Genomic DNA, 25,878 nt, shown 5'->3' with positions numbered 1-25,878 from the left:
TGTGCCCCACAACGCCGCAGCGTATGCACATGTTCTGCCGGTCGTCGGGTGAACGGCAATCATGGGCCCAATGACCCAGCTCGAGACAGCGATAGCAGCGCAAACGCTCTCGAGGAGTCGGTGGCGCGGCTCTGACTTTGCTTACGCAAAAGCCCAGCTTGATTTTGGTGCCCTCCAGCTCCTTCGCGAACTTCGTGGGCAGTCGCACATACGCACGTTGGGTGCCGTCGGTCATCTTGGTCAAAGTGGTTGAGACGATGCCCGCTCCCGACTCGAACTTGCTGTCAAGCAGCAAAGTTAGGTCCTCCTCTCGCGCTACCGGGTCAACGTCATGCACGATGACTGACGCCATTTCCGTGACGTGCCGCCACACTCCAGCACTGCCCACGATGGCACGAACCTGCTGCAGCATATACTGTGCGTTCGCCTTGCGACTCAGTGTAAGACGCAACAACGCCTTGCTGGTAAGGCGACCCAGGACGACGTGGTCCTTGAGCGGCTTGTACCGCTCGTCAGTCCTGACTGCCGTTTGCACAAGCAGCAGAAGGCTCTCCCAGTCTTCGTTGGGCGAAACCTCAATGAGCTCGGGCTTGGCCGGCTTTCGCTGCTGTGATCGCTGATGCTGAGGTCGCTGCTGCTGTTGATGCTGTTGCTGCGGACGTTGTTGCTGTTGCTGCTGCGGCTGCTGCTGCTGCTGCTGCTGCGGGCGCTGCTGCTGCTGTCGCTGCTGCCGGAGCTGTGGTGGAACATAGCGTTCACCTTGCTGCTGTTGCTGCTGCCGGAGCTGTGGTGGAACATAGCGTTCACCTTGCTGCTGTTGCTGCTGCTGCTGCTGCTGCGGTTGACGTTGCCGCTGGGACGGGCGGCCTCTTACCACCGTTGTACAAAGCTGCTGCTGCGGCTACTGCTGCTGTTGTTGCTGCGGGTGCTGCTGACGCTGCTGCTGACGATGCTACTGCTGTGACGATGCTGCTGCTGCTGCTGCTGCTGCTGCTGCTGCTGCTGCTGCTGCTGCTGCTGCTGCTGCTGACGATGCTGCTGCTGCTGCTGTTGCTGCTGCCGTTCCCGCTCTCGCCGCCTCAGCCGTTGCTGGCGCTTCTGGGCTGTCTCCCGGTTTCCGCCTTGTCCCGACGACTGCTGCAGGGTTGCGTTCGCTGCAGTCTGCAGCTCAAGCACCGAATGAGTGCCCGTGAGCAGCAACTCATTCTCGCGACGAAGTGCCGCGTTTTCTTCGCGACAAAGTCGCAGCTCCTCCAACGTCGCCGTTAGCTGCCCGCCGATGCTTTGGAGCTGTGCCATCAGCAGGGCACAACTTCCCGCGTCGATGGGCCCAGCAACTGCCACGTTGCCCAGAACAGGGGATGCCGTTGGTGTTGGCTGTGCTGCTGCTGGTGGCTCCAAGTCCATGGCCGCCTCCGCTGCCTCACACTCCAGCGCAGGTTCCGGCGTAGCGATGATGGTACTATTCAGCTCATCGTCGTTGCTGGAGTAGCACAACTCCATCATCGGCGTTGCCGGGCGCTCAATCGCCAGTGGCTGTGTCGCCACTACCGACCCTATCCTGGACCGCAGCTGGTACGGCGCACTCACTTGCGGGGGTTGGGCCTCGTCACCCATCCCCTGCGTTTTGTTTCACTTTCCTGTTCGTGCGCGCACCTCTTAATACGAGGGTATGAACGCAGCCCGTCGCAGTCTGCGTTGAACGCGCGATACACGCTAGACTGTCAAGATCGTCGACGGAACAACAAGTGCTTAGTTTGCGCTCCGTACTTCTCCAGTTATTTTCGGTTGAACTTCGTAGTTTCTCTGTGAATGTGAGCTGGCTTCAAATAGTTTAAGCGCCGCTCTTGCCGCTTTTGTAGTTACCGATACCGGTGATATTGCAGCATCCTGCTTAAACGAAATTTCATCAGCTGATATCGCATTCTTTGATCGCATCTTTGGCCATCGAACATCAGACATCCAGTTGCATTACGCACACTAAGACGCATAATTATCTGCAAGTCAGCTCATCGTTTACGCCAACACCATTGTCTCACTCACACCAGCCAGTGATATAAAATACACAATCATGAGTGACACATGCAAAAAGTGTTTACTCCTCATTGCTGGTGAAAGCATAAAATGTTGTGGTAATTTGGAGTTGTCTACATGTAAAGTTGCTTTTCATCCAAGGTGCCTTAACATTACAAATGCATGTAGTAAAGAATTATTCAGCAACAGCGGTCTCAGATGGATATGCACAAAGTGCCGTGAAAGCAAATCTACCTGTATTAGTGCAATAGCCCAACTCCTACAAACCTTCAAAGAAGACATAGTAAAAGAAGTAGACAAGCGATTCAGTGATCACATATACACCGACATTATTACGGCGTTACAATCAAATACCAATTCGTCTAATTCATCAGGTTGTCCTACTGATCTACAAAAGCAAAACATAGTTCAATGTAGTGAAAATCGTCCAAATCAAGTTTTGAGTGAGAATTTAAACACCACAATCACAAACACAATTTCATTACCACCTCGAGTGTCCAACCAAGCAAATTCGCTCACTAACACTAGTGCCCAGTCCGCTCAGCATCCCAGCTTAGTCTTAGAAAAAACCCGTTCTCGTTCTCTCATACTACCGTCCTGTACAGATAAACAAACGATTCTTCCCAATTGCACATCTAACACTGAATTAAAGCATGGTACAGCTGATATACCTGTAGAGGTCAAGTTCATTCCTAACACAGAAACCAAATTCTGGCTTTTTGTTACGAGAATTGATCCCAGCACAACAATTAATGATATGCGTGAACTGATATCAAAACAACTGGGTACTACCGATATTTTGATATATCAGATTCGACCACACAACATGTCATATGAACTCAAGTTCATCTCATTCAAAATCGATGTACCTAAATCGCTATTGAATCTAGCGTTAGAATCCAGCACTTGGCCGCGAGGCATGGTATACAAAAGATTTGTTTCCCATAGCAATCCAAAAAACGAGAATGCACCGTGGTCCCATTCCCGTGCTTGCATGAGGCAAACGTTCAACGGCCCGTTATTGCACCTGCCGCTAACGACAACAATGGAAACTTTACCGCTACACTCTTCATCGATCATAGAACCATGCTCACCGATTCTGTTGACATCTCCGCCGCAACTTTTGTCCCCATCCCCTCCAACACAACGATACGAATTGCGCAGCCAGATGATCCGGTAAGCTCACATTACCATGTTAATATTTTACAATCCGATAATAATAATAATAACAATTAAAATGATTATGATAACTTAAAAGTATATTATCAGAACGTGCATGGGCTCCGATCAAAACTCAGTGATTTTTTTGCTGCTTCATTAGTATGCGACTATGACATTATTATCAGACAGGGGGCTACCAATGCTCGATTTTTCTGGATCTCAAATTTCCACCGTATGCGGGGATCTGCTGGATGAAATGAACTATGCAGGCATGACACAAGTTAACTTTATTAAAAATATCAAAAACAATGTACTAGACCTCATTTTTGCTGACGACAATATTGTGAAGGAAGGGATGCAGATCCAATCTACACAAGATTGGCTAATAAAAACCGATGTGTATCATCCATGTTTAATTGCGGAATTCAAATCGTATCGCACTAATATCAACGATCCTGTCTCGGACAACGCTAATACACTCATGAGCTTTAATTTCCGCAAAGCCGACTTCGCTAAAATGGATGCTATGCTGCGCGGTGTAGATTGGTCCTTCTGCAATCCCGACTGCACCACCAACTATGATCTGAATACCGCTATTCGTTCCTTCACTGATAAACTAATAAGTATATTCACTGAATGTTGTCCCTTAAACACAGCATCAAGAAAACGTGGACCTCCATGGAGTAACTGGATATTAAATAATATAAGACGGTCTAAAAATAAAGCCAAGCGCCGATATAAACGCACTCGTTTGCCATCAGACAAGCTAAATACCATTACCAGCCATTTTCGACAAGTGAACAAACTGCTCTACAATGATTACATACAAAATCTACAATCACAGTTCATCGATTGCCCAACATTATTCTGGCAATTCATGCACAATAAACGAAAGGACAGCGGCGCACCTAATCATCTTGTTTGGAACGATAAACATGCAGATAATCGCTACGACATATGTCAACTATTCGCTGAAAAATTCAAAAGCGTTTATTCTGTTGATACTACTACATCATCGCTGCTTGAGGCTGCTTTGGAATCCACACCTTCTGACGCTTTCTGTGTTTCGCTAAATGATTTCGAGATTAACGGTGATATCATCTGTAAGGCCATCAATCGACTGAAAACTTCATATAATCCGGGGCCCGATGGGATACCGACCATCGTAGCGAAAAAGTGCGCTGATGCTTTGCGCGCTCCTCTAGAGGCTGTTTTTACTGCATCGCTTAAAATGGGCATCTTTCCTGAGCCGTGGAAATGTTCATGGATGACACCTATCCTTAAAAGAGAACCTAAGAATGATGCAATAAACTATCGTGGTATAACATCTCTATGCACGTTTGCAAAAATCTTGGAAATCATGATCTACGACGTCCTAGTTATGTCATGTATCAATTACATATCGGTTGATCAACATGGTTTCGTACCTAAACGATCCGTAACCACCAACTTAGCTCAGTTCGTTTCGGAATGTCATACATCGTTTGAATCGGAATATCAAATGGATACAGTGTACACTGATTTCCAAGCTGCGTTTGATAGCATCAATCACAACATCCTTCTTGCAAAACTCGCACAGATTGGTATTTCACCTCTTGTCATCGATTGGTTAAAATGATATCTGACGGACAGAATGTATTCTGTAAGAATAGATAACATCTTTTCGCAACCATTCACAAATACTTCGGGAGTTCCCCAAGGCAGCAACTTGGGGCCGCTATTATTTACACTCTACATAAACGACGTAGCTCTTATTCTCCCAAAACATTCTGTACTACTTTATGCTGATAATATTAAACTTTTTTCAGTTATCAGGTCAATCGATGACTGTTTCGCATTCCAGAACAATCTCAACCTATTCAGCAATTGGTGTGTGGCAAACCAACTAAGCCTCTGTGTGGATAAATGCAGCGCGATTACATTCAGCAGGAAACGAAACCCTTTACACTTTTGTTACTCACTGCACAATTACAATTTGTCTCGCGTGTCATCAGTCAAGGATCTTGGTGTGATCCTTGATTCATCACTATCCTTTCGCGAGCATTACCACTCTATTATTAGCAAGGCCAATAGGATGTTAGGATTTGTAATCAGGCAAACTCTTGAGATAAAAGATCCAATATGTCTGAAAGCATTATATACCGCATTAGTACGTTCCATCCTAGAGTCTAATTCAGTTCTTTTCTCCCCATACTGTCACGTGTGGACGGCTTGGATAGAAAGCATACAAAAAAGATTCTCCAGAATAGCAATATGCCGATTACAATGGGCTTCATCACAACATTTAGATTACCTGTCACGGTGCATGCTTTTTGGTCTACAAACCTTAGAACATAGACGTCGGGCATTGCAAGCTACTTTTGTCGCGAAATTAATCAGTGGGGACATAGATTCTCCCTACCTGCTTGAAAAGCTAATCTTTATGCTCCTGAACGACCTCTCAGGATACTTGAGCTGTTAAGACCTACGTTCTCAAGATCTGCACATTCCTACAATGCGCCTATCAACCAAATGATACATAGCTTCAACAAATACCAAAAATTCTTCGACTTCAATATTAGTATAGCTCAGTTTAAAACCAATTGTCTCTCGTTTCCTTATTTATTGCGCTGTAGCTAAGTTTGTAGATGAATTTAGGATTTATTATATAATTCCGGTTCCAAGCAAATCTATCCAAGATACTAAATGAGAGATAAAAAAATAAATAAATAAATACGAAGCGATGCACTACACTCAAAACTGGCAACACTGCCGCAAGCGTTTTTGACCACGCTGGCCACACTGCTGGGTAGCCGGGCCAATGCCAAAGTCAGCAAACACTTGCCCGTTCGGCTGGGGCTACCCGTTCCGGAGTGGTGCACGGTTGAGATTTTGGCCACCTGTCAAAACTGGCCGCCCTGGAATGGCCAAAAATGGCCACGATGGCAACACTGGCAGATAGCCGGGGCGATGCTAATTCCAGCGAGCACTTGCACGTCCGGAGCCGACCAGTGGTTCCGGATATAGACCAGTTTTAATTTTGACAGGTGGCGCCCTCTAGTGCATTGTTGGTGCAGTTAAACGTCACAAAATTGAAAAGTGCACTGTTCGCTTGTTTACCGTCCGATTTGGACGTCCGGGTAGTCCAGACAAGCCGAATTTCCCCGCGCACCCGTATCACATGTCCACTGAATTTTCCTGATTTTCCCGGAAAAGTTATTCCGGAAAAACACAATTTTTGGTGGAAAATCGCTTGTAACTTTTCACACGCTTTTCCGATCCACGATTTTCACACACCGGCGGAATGGTCTTTCACGGCCCCGCCGTTTGACGTTGAAGCGCGTGCACACTCACTTTTTTGTTTTCCCGATTTTCCGGAATATTTTTGGCATGCGGCCAGAAGACGGCGGCTCCGCGATTTTTCACAAAAATTTTCCAGATCGATCGACAATTTCCCGACTTTTTGCACTTTTTGTGTTTGTACTGAATGCCTGTGACGTCACGCCCCGTACAACCGTTGCTGACGTCACAGCAGATGATCGTTGGTCGAGGGGGGGCAGCCGCTGACGTCACAGCCGTTGACCATTGGTCCAGGGGGGGCAAGATTTCTCGTCCAAGCCCGGCCGGCACGTGCCAAGGTCGAACAAGGACAAACTTTTGCACAAACACGTCTGTGCCAGCCGTATGTTATGTACACTTTCCTATAAGAAAAACTACCACCCGCGATCCTGGTCGTAGTTTTTCACGGATTTTCATAAAACTTTCACTGTTGGACGGAGCTCGTCAGCGCCCGTCTTTTAACGTATTTTTCATGAAGATCCGATCTTATTTCACAACTTTTTAAAGCACTTAAGTATTTTATATAAACTCTTTTTGCACTTACGATAACATCGACGGGTTTCGTTTCGCGCGGACACTCGATGCGTCGTTGAGTTCGTCTCGCCAAGACGCTTCTAACAAAACTTCCTTTGCGAAAATCCGTTCACTTTTCGCAAAGTTAGCAAAATTGCCACTCAAGAAGTTCACTAACTTTTTTATACACTTTTCCAAAAAACTGGGTACGCCACTTTGTTCAACTCCTTGGCCCCGACTCAGATATCAATTTTTATTGAAAACGGCCAAGTAGTTTTGCGTGGTGCAACTTCAAAGTTTCCGCCAAAACTTTAGCATTTTTTAAACAATTCACGAATTTTTAGAGTTGCACAACTCGGTGGATTTTGCCCCGATCGGGCCAATCGACACTTAGTTTGAAAGAGCGTGCAAGTTTCTACACTATTCGTGGAAAATGAGGGCAATCTGGCGCCTAGAACTCGATTTCCCAAAGTTATGGAAGTTTTGCACTTTACTTAACTAAGTCATAACTTCAATCCTCTATAACTTTTTTGTTTTCCAACCGATCTGGAAGTCCGACCACTCACCAGAAAGGTATTCTCGCCACGCACACGATGGTGTTGTTTGTGTAACGCTCACTACAACACTTTTTGAAATATTTTGAGAAAACACTTAAAAAAGTTGTATAACTCTTAATATATTTTCCACTTTTTCACTAAACCGATATGGGTATCGATCAATAGGTTTTATCGTTCCGCACCATTTAAAACTTTGATCGGGCGAATCCGACAATTTTTCACCAAGTTATTGCGGAAAAACCGCGTGCACAGTCACTTTTTTATTTATCAACTTTTTTGAAAAATTTTTTGCACACGGCCAGGGGACGGCGGCTCCGCGACTTATCAATAAAATTTTTTCATAAAGTTTGATAACTTTTCGAATTATTCGACTTTTTCGTTTTTCACCAGATTCGAATTTCACATATACGGTCGATTATGCACACTGCATATATATCGATCACACTTGAGTACGGAGCTCGACGGAAACACGTCCGCTCACGACGACGGCTCGAGCGTTACTACACAGGGATAACTGGTTTTTGTTTTTTTTTTTCAAAACGGGTTTCTTTATTTGTGTAAGTTTTAGAACCCTCCCTCACCCCTACATTTATGCCCGCGAGGGCGTACCCTGAAGGGGGTGTCAAGGTTTCATTGCCTGGTCTTGTTTTATTTTTTATTTTGAGTGCAGAAGAAAAACTAAACCACTAATTTCCCTCGAAAAGGGCACTTATTCACGCTTTTAGCGTAGCTGTATTGACGTGTGCGTAAAACGCCTAGCGGGAGGCAACTTCCGCCTCGACCGCTGCGGCTTCTTCCGCAGCACTCAGGCCACCGTCCGTGGCTTCGTTATCTCGTTAATAAGCGCGGCTGCGCCTTCTAGACGGTCCAGCTGCGATATCCGCTCTTCCTCGGCCGTCTGAGTCGTCGTCGCTGCTGCTGCTGCTGCTGGAGGATGCTGAACTGCTCTACCCGTACAGGCGTCTCGCGTCCTGTATCGCTTGACGCCTTCTCGCTCTGAACCGCGCCTGCCGCAACCGAAGATCTGTACGGCGTGCCGCAGTTCTGGGCGATGGTGGTGGAGATGGAAGACGTCCTGCTCGCTGCAACTCTCGTTGCCGTGCCCTGGCTGCTCGGCGGCTCGCGTGCTCGACGGATCTCCGCACGCCGTTCCTCCAGATCGGTAACATCTTTGACGTGCTGCTCGTCGTCCAAGGTTTGCTGAAGTTGAGCCGTAATCCGCTTAGCAGCTTCGCAGGTACGGCTCCAGCTCTCGGCATTGCGCAACAAGTGCTGCTGGAGGTTTTCCGGACGGACCGGGTCCGTACTTCACGCGCCGAGTAGCTGCTGACGGACTTCAGCAAACCTCGAGCACTCGAACACCGCGTGCTCCGCGGTATCAGGGACGCCGCTGCACCGCTGACAGTCAGGGGACGATGTGAAGCCATTGCGACACAGGTAGTCCCGGAAGAAGCCATGTTCTGAGAGTATCTGGCACAAACGGAACGACACATCTCCATGTTTCCTGGACTGCCAGCTGCCTATGTTGGGTAATACACGGTGCGCCCAACGCGTGTACCGGCTGGTGTCGGCTTCCGCATCCCACTGTTGCTGCCATTGCTCGATCGTGGCCTGTCGCTCCTGCTTCCGGATGTTCGCCCTCGTGTCGGTGCGGTTGACGGCACTTAGTCGCTGGTAGACCCGGGCGTCCTCATCCACCAGCAGGCAGATGGGGGTCAGACCAGCCAGGAGGGTGGCAGTCTCGTACCTCACGGTACGGAATGCTCGTGCCACCCTCAGTGCCATCTTTCGCTGGACACGCTCCAGCAGGCGACCAGGCTCTCGTTTCTGCAGCTCTTTACTCCATACCGGTGCTGCATAACGCATAACGGACTCGGACACCGAAGCTAGCAGCTTCGCTTTCGATGCCCTTGGTCCGCTATGGTTTCGCAGCAGTCTGGATGTGGCGTCGGCGATCTTCCCAGCCCTCTCGGTGACCTTCTTGACGTGCGGCAGCCGCGACAACTTGTCCTGGAGGGTCACGCCGAGATAGCGGATCGAGCGGGACGAGGTGACGTCCACGTCGCCTACTCGGACGGTGATCCGCGTCGGGGCTTTGGTGCTGGAAATGACCACCATTTCCGTTTTCGCCGGCGCAAACTCGAGATGGTGTCGAGCCATCCATTCCATCACTGTTGATATCGCCTGTTTCGCAGCAGCTTTCACCTGGTTGTGCCTGTTCCTTACGTCTAGCGCAGCAACTAGGAGGAACCGATTGTCACGTCGGTTCGTGCGACCGAACGACATCGCACGCTGGCCGGCCTCAACAACCCTCTGAATAGCACCGATGGTCGAGCGCCCTCTGCGGAAAACATACTGCCGGTCCGACAGTCGCGGTGAATCTGGATCTTCCAGGAACTCGTGCAGCCTGTTCAGGATCAAGCGCTCAAGCACCTTGCCCAGTGCATCCAACATGCACAGGGGCCGGTACGAGCTGCTCTCTCCGGGGGGTTTTCCTGGCTTCGGGATGAGTACAAGGCGCTGCCTCTTCCACGCTGCAGGAAACGTGCCGTTAACGAGGCAGTCCTGGTACAGCGCTGTGAAAACCCCCGTGTGCTGCAAGATGGCTGCTTTCACCACCGCGTTCGGGATACCGTCGAGTCCCGGGGCCTTTTTGTTGGCCATGCGGCGCGCGATGAACTGGAGTTCCTGGTCCGTCACTGCTGTAACCGCTCCTGACTGCTCCTCTCCCTCGATGGTAGCCGCTTCTGGCCAGACGAGGGGCGGGTACTGGGGGAAGAGATCGGACACGATGTGTTCGAGCCTGTCCCGCTCCGTCTCGGGTGGCGTCCGTCCACCACGGAGGTGGGACAGAACGACGAGATATCCGGCTCCAAACACATTCTCCTCGGCGATATCGATCAGCTCCTGGAACGAGTTCCTCTTGCTGGCCTTTATCGCCTTCCCCAGCTCCGCCCTCGCTGTGCGATGTTCCGCTGCGGCAATGCTCCGCTCTTGAAGATCACTGGTATGAAGCATCCGATCGCGGGCGCGATCGCAGTTCTCTCGCAGCAGCCTGAGCAGCGGCGTCCACCAGAACAGGTCACGATGGGGGTCACTATGCGACGTTGTAACCCGCTGCATCGTTTTGTCACACGCGGCGAGCATGATCTCAACCATGCGTTCGAGACTGACCGCCCGATCTGAGAACCGCGCTCGGAAGGCTCGCTGCGAGAACTGCGTCGCCTTATACCGCCGATCCGCGTGTCGAATGCGCCCCTGATGTCTCATCCGTGGTGATGAGGGCTCGTTTACGACAGGAACTGTGGTGCCAACAGTGTACGTGATGTACCGGTGGTCGGAGTACGAGTAATCACCGCACACGTTCCCCGTTCCCGGCTGCGCGATGGTTGGTGTCGCAAACGCCACGTCAACGATACTCGCTGTTGCCGCTCCGTTGCCGTCGAAGGTGCTCGTCGTGCCCTGATTTAGCACAACCAGGTCTAGCTGCTGGATGGCACTGAGCAGCTCTTCTCCCTTCTCGCTGTTACGCTCGCTTCCCCATTCCACATGCCAGGCGTTGAAGTCGCCGGCAATGACGACTTGTGAATGGGTAAGCGTTTCGAGCTGTACTGCTTCAATGAAGCGCTCGAACTCGTCGGTGGGCTGACGAGGTGGAGCGTAACAGCTGAGGAAAGTGGTGCCGCCTATCTCGGCAGCGACGAGTCCCGGTGTGTTGCTGCACCAAATCCTCTGGAGAGGAAGAGACCCAGTTGCGACGATGGCAACCTTCTTCGAACAGTCGAAGGCCCATCTACCGTTGTTGGCAGGCGGTCGATACAGCTCCAACAGCAGCAGCACGTCCACTTTCTTTTCTCGGGCAGTTTGGAGGGCAATGTCCTGGGCCCTCTCTCCTCTGCCCAAGTTCACCTGCATTACTCGCAGTTGTGGGGTCATTGCAAGGCCGACCGGGCGCAGTCGGGGTGTCCAATTGTGTGTGGACCACCGCACTTGAGGCACTTCGTCGAAGAAGTGCAGTCCTTTGCCATGTGCCCCACAACGCCGCAGCGTATGCACATGTTCTGCCGGTCGTCGGGTGAACGGCAGTCATGGGCCCAATGACCCAGCTCGAGACAGCGATAGGAGCGCACACGCTCTCGAGGAGTCGGTGGCGCGGCTCTGACTTTGCTTACGCAAAAGCCCAGCTTGATTTTGGTGCCCTCCAGCTCCTTCGCGAACTTCGCGGGCAGTCGCACATACGCACGTTGGGTGCCGTCGGTCATCTTGGTCAAAGTGATTGAGACGATGCCCGCTCCCGACTCGAACTTGCTGTCAAGCAGCGAAGTTAGGTCCTCTTCTCGCGCTACCGGGTCAACGTCATGCACGATGACTGACGCCATTTCCGTGACGTGCCGGCACACTCCAGCACTGCCCACGATGGCACGAACCTGCTGCAGCATATACTGTGCGTTCGCCTTGCGACTCAGTGTAAGACGCAACAACGCCTTGCTGGTAAGGCGACCCAGGACGACGTGGTCCTTGAGCGGCTTGTACCGCTCGTCAGTCCTGACTGCCGTTTGCACAAGCAGCAGAAGGCTCTCCCAGTCTTGGTCTTCGTTGGGCGAAACCTCAATGAGCTCGGGCTTGGCCGGCTTCCCTGCTGTGATCGCTGCTGCTGAGGTCGCTGCTGCTGTTGACGCTGTTGCTGCGGACGCTGTTGCTGTTGCTGGTGCGGCTGCTGCTGCTGCTGCTGCTGCGGGCGCTGCTGCTGCTGTCGCTGCTGCCGGAGCTGTGGTGGAACAAAGCGTTCACCTTGCTGCTGTTGCTGCTGCTGCTGCTGCTGCGGTTGACGATGCCGCTGGGACGGGCGGCCTCTTACCACCGTTGTCCAAAGCTGCTGCTGCGGCTGCTGCTGCTGTTGTTGCTGCGGCTGCTGCTGACGCTGCTGCTGACAATGCTGCTGCTGCTGGCGTTGCTGCTGCTGCTGCTGCTGCTGCTGCTGCTGCTGCTGCTGCTGCTGTTGCTGCTGTCGTTCCCGCTCTCGCCGCCTCAGCCGTTGCTGGCGCTTCCGGGCCGTCTCCCGGTTTCCACCTTGTCCCGACGACTGCTGCAGGGTTGCGTTCGCTGCAGTCTGCAGCTCAAGCACCGAACGAGTGCCCGTGAGCAGCAACTCGTTCTCGCGACGAAGTGCCGGGTTTTCCTCGCGGCAAAGTCGCAGCTCCTCCAGCGTCGCCGTTAGCTGGGCGCCGATGCTTTGGAGCTGTGCCATCAGCAAGGCACAACTTCCCGCGTCGATGGGCCCAGCAACAACCACGTTGCCCGGGACAGGAGATGCCGTTGGTGTTGGCTGTGCTGCTGCTGGTGGCTCCAAGTCCATGGCCGCCTCCGCTGCCTCACACTCCAACGTGGGCTCCGGCATCGCGATGATGGTGCTATTCAGCTCGTCGTCATCGCTGGAGTAGCACAACTCCATCATCGGCGTTGCCGGGCGCTCAATCGCCAATGGCTGCGTCGCCACTACCGACCTTTTTCTGGACCGCAGCTGGTACGGCGCACTCACTTGCAAGGGTTGGGCCTCGTCACCCATCCCCTGCGTTTTGTTTCACTTTCCCGTTCGTACGCGCACCTCTTAATACGAGGGTATGAACGCAGCCCGTCGCACTCTGCGTTGAACGCGCGATACGAAGCGATGCACTACACTCAAAACTGGCAACACTGCCGCAAGCGTTTTTGACCATGCTGGCCACACTGCTGGGTAGCCGGGCCAAAGCCAATGTCAGCAAACACTTGCCCGATTGGCTCGGGCTACCCGTTCCGGAGTGGTGCACGGTTGAGATTTTGGCCACCTGTCAAAACTGGCCGCCCTGGAAAGGCCAAAAATGGCCACGATGGCAACACAGGCAGATAGCCGGGGCGATGCTGATTCCAGCGAGCACTTGCTCGTCCGGATCCGACAAGTGGTTCCGGAGATAGACCAGTTTTAATTTTGACAGGTGGCGCCCTCTAGTACATTGGTGGTGCAGTTAAACGTCCCAAAATTTGAAAAGTGCACTGTTCGCTGTTGCACTGATTTGGACGTCCGGGTAGTCCAGACAAGCCGAATTTCCCCGCGCACCTGTATCACATGTCCACTGAATTTTCCTGATTTTCCCGGAAAAGTTATTCCGGAAAAACACAATTTTTGGTGGAATATCGCTTGTAACTTCTCACACGCTTTTCCGATCCACGATTTTCACACACCGGCGGAATGGTCTTTCACGGCCCCGCCGTTTGACGTTGAAGCGCGTGCACACTCACTTTTTTGTTTTCCCGATTTTCCGGAAAATTTTTGGCATGCGGCCAGAGGACGGCGGCTCCGCGATTTTGCCACAAAAATTTTCCAGATCGGTCAACAATTTCCCGACTTTTTGCACTTTTTGTGTTTGTTCTGTATGCTTGTGACGTCACGCCCCGTACGACCGTTGCTGACGTCACAGTAGATGACCGTTGGTCGCAAAGTGGGTTCATTATACAGGTGGGCTTATCCCGAACAATTTGACAGCCGTGCTGTAGAAAAATGAAAACGAAATGACAGGAGGGGATTCGATCATTTGTTGATGTATGCGTGTGAATTCCAATGGCTGTTTTGGTTGATGTGTCGTAGTGTAGGTGAAAAACTACGTATCACAATCGAATCCCCTCCTGTCATTCGTTCGTCCAATATGGCCTTCCCGCCAAACCTATAAGCCCACCTAGTCCCTATACCCACTTTGGTTGGTCGAGGGGGGGCAGTCGCTGACGTCACAGCCGTTGACCGTTGGTCCAGGGGGGGGGGCAAGATTTCTCGACCAAGCCCGGCCGGCACGTGCCAAGGTCGAACAAGGACAAACTTTTGAACAAACACGTCTGTGCCAACCGTATGTTATGTACACTTTCCTATACGAAAAACTACCACCCGCGATCCTGGTCGTAGTTTTTCACGGATTTTCATAAAACTTTCACTGTTGGACGGAGCTCGTCAGCGCCCGTCTTTTGACGTATTTTTCATGAAGATCCGATCACTTTTCACAACTTTTTAAAGCACTTAAGTATTTTATATAAACACTTTTTGCACTTACGATAACATCGACGGGTTTCGTTTCGCGCGGACACTCGATGCGTCGTTGAGTTTGTCTCGCCAAGACGCTTCTAACAAAACTTCGTTTGCGAAAATCCGTTCACTTTTCGCAAAGTTAGCAAAATTGCCACTCAAGAAGTTCACTAACTTTTTTATACACTTTTCCAAAAAACTGGGTACGCCACTTTGTTCAACTCCTTGGCCCCGACTCAGATATCAATTTTTATTGAAATCGGTCAAGTAGTTTTGCGTGGTGCAACTACAAAGTTTCCGCCAAAACTTTAGCACTTTTTAAACAATTCACGAATTTTTAGAGTTGCACAACTCGGTGGATTTTGCCCCGATCGGGCCAATCGACACTTAGTTTGAAAGAGCGTGCAAGTTTCTACACTATTCGTGGGAAATGAAGGCGATCTGGCGCCTAGAACTCGATTTCCCAAAGTTATGGAAGTTTTGCACTTTACTTAACTAAGTCAAAACTTCAATCCTCCAAAACTTTTTATGTTTTTCAACTAATCTGGGAATCCGACCACTCGCCAGAAAGGTATTTTCGCCACGCACACGATGGTGTTGTTTGTGTAACGCTCACCTCAACACTTTTCGAAATATTTTGAGAAAACACTTAAAAAAGTTGTAAAACTCTTAATATATTTTCCACTTTTTCACTAAACCGATATGGGTATCGATCAAAAGGTTTTATCGTCCCGCACCATTTAAAACTTTGATGGGGCGAATCCGACAATTTTTCACCAAGTTATTGCGGAAAAACCACGTGCACAGTCACTTTTTTATTTATCAACTTTTTTGAAAAAATTTTTGCACACGGCCAGGGGACGGCGGCTCCGCGACTTATCAATAAATTTTTTTCATAAAGTTCGATATCTTTTCGAATTATTCGACATTTTCGTTTTTCACCAGATTCGAATTTCACATATACGGTCGATTATGCACACTGCATACATATCGATCACACTTGAGTACGGAGCTCGACGGAAACACGTCCGCTCACGACGACAGCTCGAGCGTTACACACAGGGATAACCGGCTTTTTTTTATAAAAATGGAATTCTTTATTTTTCAGAATCCCTCACCCGCCCCTACAATGCATACCCGCGAGGGTTTTCCCTGAAGGGGGTTCTTAGCCATGTTCGGGCAGTCTACATCCGTGCTTGTGCACCTTCCAATTTTATTTAAATTCAATTCAAATTCAGATTGAAATTCTTTAACTCTTATCCTACTCCAATTGGAGTCTGCCGTATCAGCCTTCGCTGCTTCTATTATAGCGCTGCGAGTCTAGCGGGAGGCAACTTCCGCCTCTACCGCCACCGCTTGTTCAGCAGCGCTAAGGCCACCGTCTGTGGCTACTGCTGCAGCCTCCTCCACCTGTTGCGATGCCCCACGAGACGGTCTGTCAGCGTGATCCGCGATTGCTCGGCCGTCATCGTCATCGCTTCTTACCCGGCTGGACACCCCGGGAAGATGACGGTTTCGCCTCCTCTCCCTGAACCGCGCTTGACGTTCACGAAGCGCTGCGCGTCGCTGAGCGGTCCGTGGTGAAGCTGGTGGGGTTGGGGGAAGTCCAGCTCGACGTTCTTCCCGCCGACGTGCTGTTGCTGCTCGCCGGTTGGCGTTGCGTCGCTCGTTTCGGGCCCGTCGCACTTCGGCGCCTCTAACTGTATTACGTCATCATTTTGGTGCTCGATGACGTTGGCCGCCAATGCTGCCCGCTCCTCGTCCCACGCTTGCTGCAGTTGGGCCGTTATCCGCTTAGCAGCTTCGCAAATACGGCTCCAGCTCTCGGCATCGCGTAGCAAGTGCCGCTGGAGGGTGTCAGGACAGACAGGGTCTGGACCCCCCTCGCCGAGTAGCTCCTGACGTACTGCAGCAAATCGTGGACACTCGAAGAAGGCGTGCTCCGTCGTCTCTGGGACGCTGACGCACAACTGGCAGTCTGGGGACGACGTGAATCCGTTATGGCACAGGTAGTCACGGAAAAATCCGTGTCCGGACAAAACCTGCGCCAAACGGAAAGTCATGTCTCCATGTTTCCTAGACTGCCAGTCACCGACCGATGGGATGACAAGGTGCGTCCACCGCGTGTGCCGGCTAGCATCCTGTTGCAGTGCGTCGGCATCCCATTCCCCTGCCAGCAGTCGATGGTGTGCTGCCGCTCCGTTGCCCGGATGTCCTCCCTCGTTGCAGCACGGTCTAGAACAAGGAGTTGTTGATGGACCCGAGCATCCTCGTTGATGAGGTGGCATATCGGTACGAGCCCAGCGAGCAGGGTGGCCTTCTCATACCTGACGGTACGGAATGCCCGAGCCACCCTGATGGCGGCTTTTCGCTGTACTCGTTGCAGCATCCGTCGGCACTCTCGCACCTGAGTTGCCTCAGCCCAGACGGGAGCAGCATACCGCAACACCGATTCTGCCACATACGCCAGCAGCCTTGACTTGGCCGTCCTGGGGCCGCTGTGATTCTGCATGAGGCGCGTTACAGCTGCCACCACACGTGACGCCTTTTCCGTGACCTTGGTGACATGGTCTCGCCATTTCAGGTGATCTTGGAGCTACACGCCCAAGTACCTGATGCTCCTAGAAGACTGGACTTCCACGTCACCGACGCGAAATGTCACCTGCGGTGGAGTCTTCTTGCTCGAGATCAGGACGGCTTCAGTCTTAGCTGGGTCAAACTCCAGAACGTGCTGTTACATCCAACGTTGGACCTGGTCAACGGCCTCCTCTGCTCTTGCGCGTACCTCGTCCGTGGTGGTAGCAGGAACCAGCAGCGCAAGATCATCCGCGTAGCCAATTATTTCGACGCCGGGAGGTAGCGGCACACCGTCATACATTATGTTCCACAAAGTGGGGCCCAGAATGGACCCCTGTGGAACACCGGCGGTAACATGCCGTACGACGGGGCCTTCGCTCGTGTCGAAGTACAGCATACGATCTTCGAAGTAGCTTCGTAGCATTCGTTGGAGGCCGATTGAGACACCTTTTGCCTGAAGGGCGCTGGCAATGGATTGCCAGCTGGCCGTGTTGAAAGCGTTCTTCACGTCCAACGCCACAACAAGCAGAAAACGGTTATCCCGGCCGTTCGTTCGCCCAAACGACATGGCGGTGCGGCCGGCCTCAACAACGCGCTGAATGGCGCTCACCGTCGATCGTCCTCGACGAAATCCGAACTGCCGGTCCGACAGTTGGGGTGAAGACGGCTCCTCGAGATGGTCGTTGAGGCGGTTCAAAATGAGGCGCTCCAGTACCTTCCCCAGTGCGTCGAGCATGCAAAGGGGTCCGTACGAGCTGCTCTCTCCCGGAAGCTTCCCCTGCTTCGGCAGCAACACCGACGTTTGACATTGACGTTTGACGTTTAATTGTTCGGCCGCATTTCCGTCGCGCTCCGTGATTTTTCAATAATTCTCTTGTGTTTTCTGCGTCGCATCGCATTGTTGCCTTTTCTACGGACTATTAAACTGTTTAACATCATCGCTTCGTCTTGGCGAATTGTTTAGTTGCATCACAACTGTGGTTTCCTGCTGTTTTTTCCTGCTCGGCTTAGCAGTGTTGTGCTGTGATTACGCGTGATTTCGCGATGGCGGCTATTTGCTTCTCGTGTGCTGAACCGCTAGAGGCCACCGGCTGCATCATCAGTTGTGCATATTGTGACGCTACGTTCCACCGCGGCTGTTGCAAATTGCCCCCCGAGCTGATTGACGCAGTATTGTCCAATGTCGACCTGCACTGGAGCTGCATTGGCTGCACTAACATGCTTAAAAATCCGCGCTGCCGTTCGGTAAAAGAAATAGGCGCCCAGGTCGGTTTCCAAGCCGCCCTCAACTCAGCTGTAGCAGCTATTGGCAAGCTCGTTGAGCCTATTGTCGCCGAAGTTCGCAGTGGTTTTACCCTCCTTCAAACTGCATCCACGCCTCACAATCGGAACTCTGATCCTCGACCAGCTACTGGTAGAAAGTGGAGGCGTATAATCGAGGATTCGGCATCTCCTGGTGTAAACAAAATTGTAAACAGTCGCGGCAACATCCTTTGTGCCACGTCATCGCCAAACGCATACACCAACACCACGATTGCCGTCCAGCCGGCACCTACACAACCGCATGAACTGGTGGGAACCGATCCGTTATCATCACCGCTTCAAGCTGCACCTCGTGAGCCATTCACAGATAGGATCTGGATCCGCCTATCCCGCTTATCAACGGCCGTCACTGTGGAACAAGTGGTCGCTTCTGTAAAGCGTCGCTTAGCCACCGATGACGTTACAGCATATTGCCTGCTAAGAAGAGAGGTTATTGTGGACAGCATGAATTGGCTTTCGTTCAAAGTGATAGTCCCGGCCATCCTTCGAGACACAGCACTCACACCATCCACCTGGCCCGTCGGTATCGGTGTACGTGAGTTTTTTCAATCCCGTCAACACGACCACCAAACCTCATCTCCTATAGCCACCCGAAACCGCTTTACAACACGCACACCAGCTACTAGTACTGAACACCGCTACACTACACGCACACCAACAACGACTCACCGATTAGCCGCACGCACGTCTACTCCACCTGGTCCTGAAACAACATCATCACAACAGTGTCACCCCCCGGTGAATGATACCTTGGAAGCACCCAACTCAACACTTGTTTCTGGACCGTCCCAAAACCACCGTGCTTCATCTCCGCACCTACACCAGTCTACAATCGATCGCTTTTTTCTCAACTAGACGAAATTCCGCTCATTGCACGCAACAAACACGCCAAGCCTCATGCTCTGACAACGCAGCTCAATTGACCTACCGTATACCCGCTTTATCCAACCGCCACAATGACAACACTACCGCTGAGTATTTAAGCTGCTATTATCAAAACGTTAGAGGTTTGCGTACTAAAACAAAAGAATTTCACTTAGCTGTATCGGAGGCTGACTTCGATCTCATCGCCCTCACGGAAACTTGGCTTGTTGACAACATTCCATCTGCTCTTCTCTTCAACAACAACTTCTCTGTTTACCGATGTGATCGCTCTCTCAGCGGCTCTAGCTCTCGCGGTGGTGGTGTTTTGCTAGCCGTTTCTAAAGCATACGAGTCGATAGAATTACCTTCCCGTGATCGTTCTCTCGAGTATATTTGTGTGCGCGTCACCTGCAATAACGCACATCTGTACGTCATGGTAGTATACATTCCACCGTAGCTTAGCTCCGAGATATCGACTCTTCGCTCTCTACATGATTGTATCAGCGGCTTCACTCTCACACTGAAACCTTCGGATCTGCTGTTTGTATTGGCGATTTCAATCAGCCTAGCATAAGCTGGTCCACAGCTGATCCTTCGTCCTCGCCAGCATACTCATCAATCACGCACAATGAACCAACTACGCGCTCACTGGCCAACAACACCTTTGTGGGTGGATTTAAATTTAACGGATTAGTGCAACTTAATCACATCAATAATTCGCACGGACGCATGCTTGACCTGCTCTACGCTAACAATGCTGCAGCTAAATTGTGTTCGCCTGTCTTTCCAAGTGTTGTTCCGCTTGTACCTCTTGACTCCTACCATCCGGCGTTAGACTTCAATATACGTATTAACTCGTCGACCCGACGCAATTCGACGACTCGACAAAACTCGACGACAACCGCATTTTATCGTTATAACTTTGCTAAAGCTGACTATGTGAAACTGAACGACATGATATCAATGTTTAACAATAGCTTTCATTGTTCCAATTTTATTTCACTTGACGAGGCAGTATGTTCATTCTCGTCCTTCATGCTGCAAGCCTTTGTTGTATGCGTCCCAGTTCAGCGTCCTAAACCTAACCCCCCCCTGGGCGGACCGCACACTCAAACGACTCAAACGTGTAAAAAGAGCTGCTTATCGTCACTACCAAACGCGCCCCTGCCAAAGATCTCGCTCGATCTACTTTGACACGCACTCTTTATACTGCAGCTATAACAGGTTTCGATATCGCAGATATTTGAGTAAAATTCAACGTAACCTCTGCAGGTGGCCTGACTCGTTTTGGCGCTTCTACAACAGCAAAACAAAATCCACGCATACACCGAAATCCATTACGTACAAAGGAGCAACAAGTGCCAACACTAATGAAATGTGCAATCTCTTCGCGGATCGCTTCGCAGATTGCTTTTCACCGGCCATGAATGATACCGATACCATTGATGCTGCTCTCGTCAACACTCCGGCTGGAGCAATTAACATGAGCACTCCTTTCATCGACAGTGAGATCGTTTTATCTGCCCTAGCGCAACTAAAGCCTTCCTTCGCTCCTGGACCCGACGGAATTCCTTCTACCGTGCTGAAACGCTGTCAAACGACAGTAGCACCTATCCTTGCAAAATTGTTCAATGCATCGCTAGCCAATGGCTACTTTCCCAAAGCATGGAGGAAATCTTGAATGGTTCCTATTTACAAAAAGGGCGACAGGACAGATGCCATCAACTACCGGGGTATTACATCTTTGTGTGCCATTGCCAAGGTGTTCGAACTAGTGATATACAAAAATCTGCTACATGCATGCCGCAGCTACCTAAGTCCGTATCAACATGGATTCGTGCCAAAAAAGTCGACTACCACGAACCTGGTTGAATTTGTAACCTATTGCACTAGTCAAATTGATGCCGGAGCTCAAGTCGATGCAATTTACACAGACCTAAAAGCAGCATTCGACTCTCTTCCGCACGCAATTATTCTCGCTAAACTCGATAAGCTAGGAGTTCCCAGCCCGCTCGCACAGTGGCTTAAGTCGTACCTAATTAATCGCACATACATCGTGAAAATTGAAAAGCACATGTCCAAAGAAATAGTCAGCAGCTCGGGTGTGCCACAAGGAAGCAATATTGGCCCGCTTCTCTTCATATTGTTTATCAACGATGTTACCCTCGCTTTACCTCCCGACAGTATAAGTCTGTTTGCCGACGACGCAAAAATTTTTGCGCCTATTCACAACACAGGTGATTGTACATTCCTGCAAGACTGCATCGAAATTTTCTGTTCGTGGTGCAAGCGTAATGGACTGACTATCTGCATCGAGAAATGCTACTGTGTGTCTTTTAGTCGATGCAGGAGCCCAGTGACTGGGACCTACTTCATGGACGGCACTGCACTTAATCGACAGAATCATGCCAAAGACCTGGGCGTTCTGCTTGACTCTAGTTTGAACTTTAAACAGCATATCGATGACGTTGTAGCCAGAGGAAATCAATTACTTGGCGTGGTTATCCGGACAACTAATGAATTCCGTAACCCCATGTGCATCAAAGCTGTGTACAACTGTATCGTTCGTTCGGTTCTGGAATATTCGTGCGTAGTCTGGAGCCCAACTACCGCTTCTTCAATTGCTCGACTTGAGGCGATTCAACGTAAGCTCACGAGATATGCCCTACGCCTACTTCCCTGGCAGGATCGCAATAATCTTCCTCCGTATGCTGCGCGGTGCCGTCTTCTAGGCCTTGAACCTCTTTCGGTTAGAAGACGCAATGCACAGTGCTCTTTCATCGCTGGATTGCTAAATGGCTCTATCGACTCATCGCCTTTGTTGCATCGAGTCGATATCTATGCACCATCCCGAACACTTAGGTCTAGAGAAACTCTACGGCTCGCTCAACCCCGTTCCAGTGCTGGTCGGTCTGACCCTATGTTCCGCATGTCGGCTGTCTTCAACACTGTCTCGGATTGCTTCGACTTCGACATCTCAACTCAGTGCTTCAAGGAACGTCTCCGGCTTTTGCCGTGGCCGCAGTGAATTGCGATGCAAATCTTGTTTTTGCTATGTTTTTTTTTTTTTGAACTGTTACATCTTAATTAGGCCATACGGCCCGTTGAAGATTAATAAATAATAATAATAATAATAATATAACACCAGTCTTTGCCTCTTCCACTGCGCCGGGAACGTAGCGCGGTTGAGGCAGTCCTGGTACAGGACCCGGAAGACCTAAGGGAACATGGTGATTGCCGTATTCACCGCTGCATTCGGGATGCCATCGAGCCCTGGTGCTTCGCGGTTCGCCATCTAACTCGCGATAAGTAACAGCTCGTCGTCAGTTACAGGTGCTATGCCCGCCGTAGTTGTTGCTTCCTCGTCGTTTCCAGCGTTGCTCAGCTGCGACCAGTCACAAGGCGGATGCTCAGGAAAGAGGTCGGACACAATGCGTTCGAGGATGTCCCGGTCCGCTTCCGACGGCATCCGACTGCCCCAGAGCTGAGACATGACGACACGGTATCCTGCCCCGAACGCATTCTTTTTTGCAATTTCGATTAGCTCCTGGAACAAGTTCCGCTTGCTAGCTCGAATTGCTCGACTGAGCTCCGCCCTTGCTGTCCTGTGCTCAGCTGCTGCTATGCTGCGTTCCTCCAAATCAGCCGTCTGCAGCATCCGGTCACGGGCAACCTCGCAGTTGTTCCTCAGGCGAGCCAGGAGGGGAGACCACCAGAATGTGTTCCGATGCGGGTCTTGGTGCAGTCGGGTAACCCGCTGCATTGTCTCATCGCAAGCCTTTAACATGGTTGCGATCATACCCTCCTGGCTCGTTGCACATTGAGCAAATTCCGCAGCGAACAGCGCCTCGAGGAATGAGGTAGCAGAAAACTGCGAGGTCTTCCATCTACGGCCAGCGTGACGCACACGCCTCTGGCTTGAGGAAGCACCCTGCTGCGACGACGATTGCCGCTCATGTTGCTGCTGCTGCTGTTGACTGCTGCTGCTGCTGCTGCTGAGATGACTGCTGCTGCTGCGAAGACGACTGTTGCGCTGGCTGCTGTTGGTCCTGCAGTTGCTCGGGCGATGCTGGTGTTCCTCCCACGGTGTAGAGGACATAGCGGTGGTCTGATGCGGTGTAGCGTGTGCTCACGACCCACCTATCAGGGCGAGCAATCGACGGGCTCGCGAACACCAAGTCAACTATGCTCGGGGGAGCTACCTCATTGCCGTCGAACGTGAATTCTCGACCTTGGTTTATCACGCTCAGGCCAAGCTGCTCCACCATTCCGTGCAACTCTTCCGCGTGGTCTTAAGTCCTCGGACTGCCCCACTCCTAATGTCTGGCGTTAAAATCGCCGGCGACAACGACTTGAGGGTGGGAGAAGGCTTCGAGTTCTATAGCATCCGAGAAGCGCTCGAACTCGGAGAGATTGAGGCTTGGTGGAGCATAGCAGCTTATGAAGGTCACTCCGCCAAAATGCGCTGCTACCAGCTCCCGAGCTTCGCTGCACCACACGCGCTGAATTGGTAGCTCACCGACAGCTACCACGGCTACCGTCGTGCAACTGCTGAATGCCCACCGGCCGTTGTTTTCTGGTGGGCGCAGAACATCAGAGAGGATGAGCACGTCTGCTTTCTCCTCTCTGACAGCTTGCAGCACCAGGTTCTGGGCATCACGGCCATGGCCCAGATTCGCCTGCAAGACTTTCAGGGCCGGAAACATCGCTGAGCCGAACGAGCACATTCACTGTGGCCTATGTGGTGAGCGCCACCACACAGTGCACACTTCGCCTCATTTTGGCAGGATCGTGCTTTGTGTCCGTCTAGTCCACAACGGATGCACAAATTCTGCCGATCTGCGATGGAACGGCAGTTCGAAGCAATATGGCCCATCTCCAGACAGCGGAAATAACGCTGTCGCTCTGAAGGGGTTGGAGGAGCTGCACGTACCTTGCTAACGCAGTCGCACAGGAACAGTTTGACTCCTTCCAACTGACGAGCTGACTTCGCTAGTAGCCGGATGCGTGCTCGCTTCGATCCATCCGGGAGTTCCCAAATGCTGGCGGAGACTACTCCAGCACTTGCGCCAATCTTCTCATCGAGGGCAGCAATGATGTCCTCCTCCGCGGCAAGGGGATCGATGTCGACCACGAGCAGCTCACCCATTTCGGTGACAAGCCGACTTACGCCTGCAACACCGATGATCTTTCGGACGCCATCCAGCAAAAGTGGAGCATTTGCCATCTTACTAAGCTCCATGCGTAGCAGCCTAGCATGGGTTCGGCGACCCTGCTTGATATGCCCTTTCATGTCACAGGAGACAGGGTCGAGACGGATGGCTTTGCGCACCTTATTGTAGATGCCATCCCAGGTTTTGCCTTCACTGGGTGACACCTCTGTGATATCGGGCCTCGGCTTTCGCTTATGCTGTTGCTGCTGCTGCTGCATACGCTCCTGCTGTTGCTGCTGCGAGCCAGCGACCGCCTGTCGCTGTGGCTGACGTTGCTGCGTTGCGAGAGGGTGCGTCGCTCACGTGAGGAATGGATCCGCACCAATCCCGAATTTTCCCGGCACGTTTTTACGTCCAAATGGCACTGCCCGCTTTTTACACCCTTTTTGAACCTAGTTATTCACTTTAGACAATTTTCACCGGGAAGGGGGAGGCTGGGAGTGGGGAAAATAATTTTCCCAAGCTCCCGGGGTCGAACTCTACCACCCTGCCAATTATGGGAATTTTCGGGCACCCTACTTTATTCCGATCCCTGTGGGAAGGCACGCGAGAGGGGGAGAGGGGGGAAAATAATTTTCCCGTGTTTGTCGATTCACACTCTACCACCACTGAAAATGTCACGAAGATTCGGCCACCTCGGCCACGCGGCCAACCGTCACTTAGTCGAGGAATTCAAATTTTGTTACAGGGGTAGCGCCTGTCACAAAATTTTGTTACAGGGGTGTCACCTGTCAAACCCACTTTGTTCTGTACTTTATAACACTTTTTTTCTGCGTTTTTCAACCGATTTTAGTTCTGTTTTTTCACAATTCACGTTCAGCGTCACTGCACGCACCTTCCAAAACACATCCGGCACGGATCCGTGCGTTTTTCACTCCGATTTTTGCACTCAAAGTTCCCCATACAAATTGTATGGGGATGTAAACACACACTTTTATGCACTTAAAACTTCTCAAAACGTCTCGAAAACACTTTCAATCGATTAAGAAGCATCGAATGATCCATGATCGGGTGTTTCCGGCGCCGACATCACACATTTTTGCACAATTTTTCCACACCCGAATATCGAGCGCTACCGTAGGGTGGGGGGGGGGGGGGAAGGCACATATACACAGAACAACACGATTTTTCAAGTTCGCAAAAAATCACCGCAATTTGACCGGATAACACTTTCTAAAGGTAAATTGGGTGCTCTAAACACGATTTTGAGGGTTTCAGAGCGTTCCGCGGCCGTTTTACACACTTTTTTGCACAATTTTGTCGGAGCGTG

General features: G+C 51.1%; 2 protein-coding genes across 2 annotated transcripts; one reads left to right on the top strand and one right to left on the bottom strand.

Moving 5' to 3' along the window:
- Positions 1-12,022: 12,022 nt before the first annotated feature.
- On the bottom strand, positions 12,023-13,941 carry LOC125906726 (putative uncharacterized protein DDB_G0294196). The gene has a single exon (XM_049606961.1). The coding sequence runs from the start codon at positions 13,147-13,149 to the stop codon at positions 12,046-12,048; it is 1,104 nt and encodes a 367-aa protein (XP_049462918.1). The 5' UTR covers positions 13,150-13,941; the 3' UTR covers positions 12,023-12,045.
- Positions 13,942-18,016: 4,075 nt separating this feature from the next.
- Positions 18,017-22,462, top strand: LOC125906722 (uncharacterized). Its single transcript, XM_049606945.1, has one exon. The coding sequence runs from the start codon at positions 18,253-18,255 to the stop codon at positions 19,384-19,386; it is 1,134 nt and encodes a 377-aa protein (XP_049462902.1). The 5' UTR covers positions 18,017-18,252; the 3' UTR covers positions 19,387-22,462.
- The last annotated feature ends 3,416 nt before the right edge of the window (positions 22,463-25,878 follow it).

Source organism: Anopheles coluzzii, chromosome X (genome assembly GCF_943734685.1).
Source record: "Anopheles coluzzii chromosome X, AcolN3, whole genome shotgun sequence".
NCBI classification, from domain to species: domain Eukaryota; kingdom Metazoa; phylum Arthropoda; class Insecta; order Diptera; family Culicidae; genus Anopheles; species Anopheles coluzzii.
Note: the sequence above shows the minus strand (reverse complement) of the source record. Positions and strands in the feature narration are given on the sequence as shown.

Bases quoted from the DNA above. Each gene is read 5' to 3' on its own strand.
- LOC125906722 (XM_049606945.1), top strand. From the start codon at position 18,253: ATGGCGGCTATTTGCTTCTCGTGTGCTGAACCGCTAGAGGCCACCGGC.
- LOC125906726 (XM_049606961.1), bottom strand. From the start codon at position 13,149: ATGGGTGACGAGGCCCAACCCTTGCAAGTGAGTGCGCCGTACCAGCTG.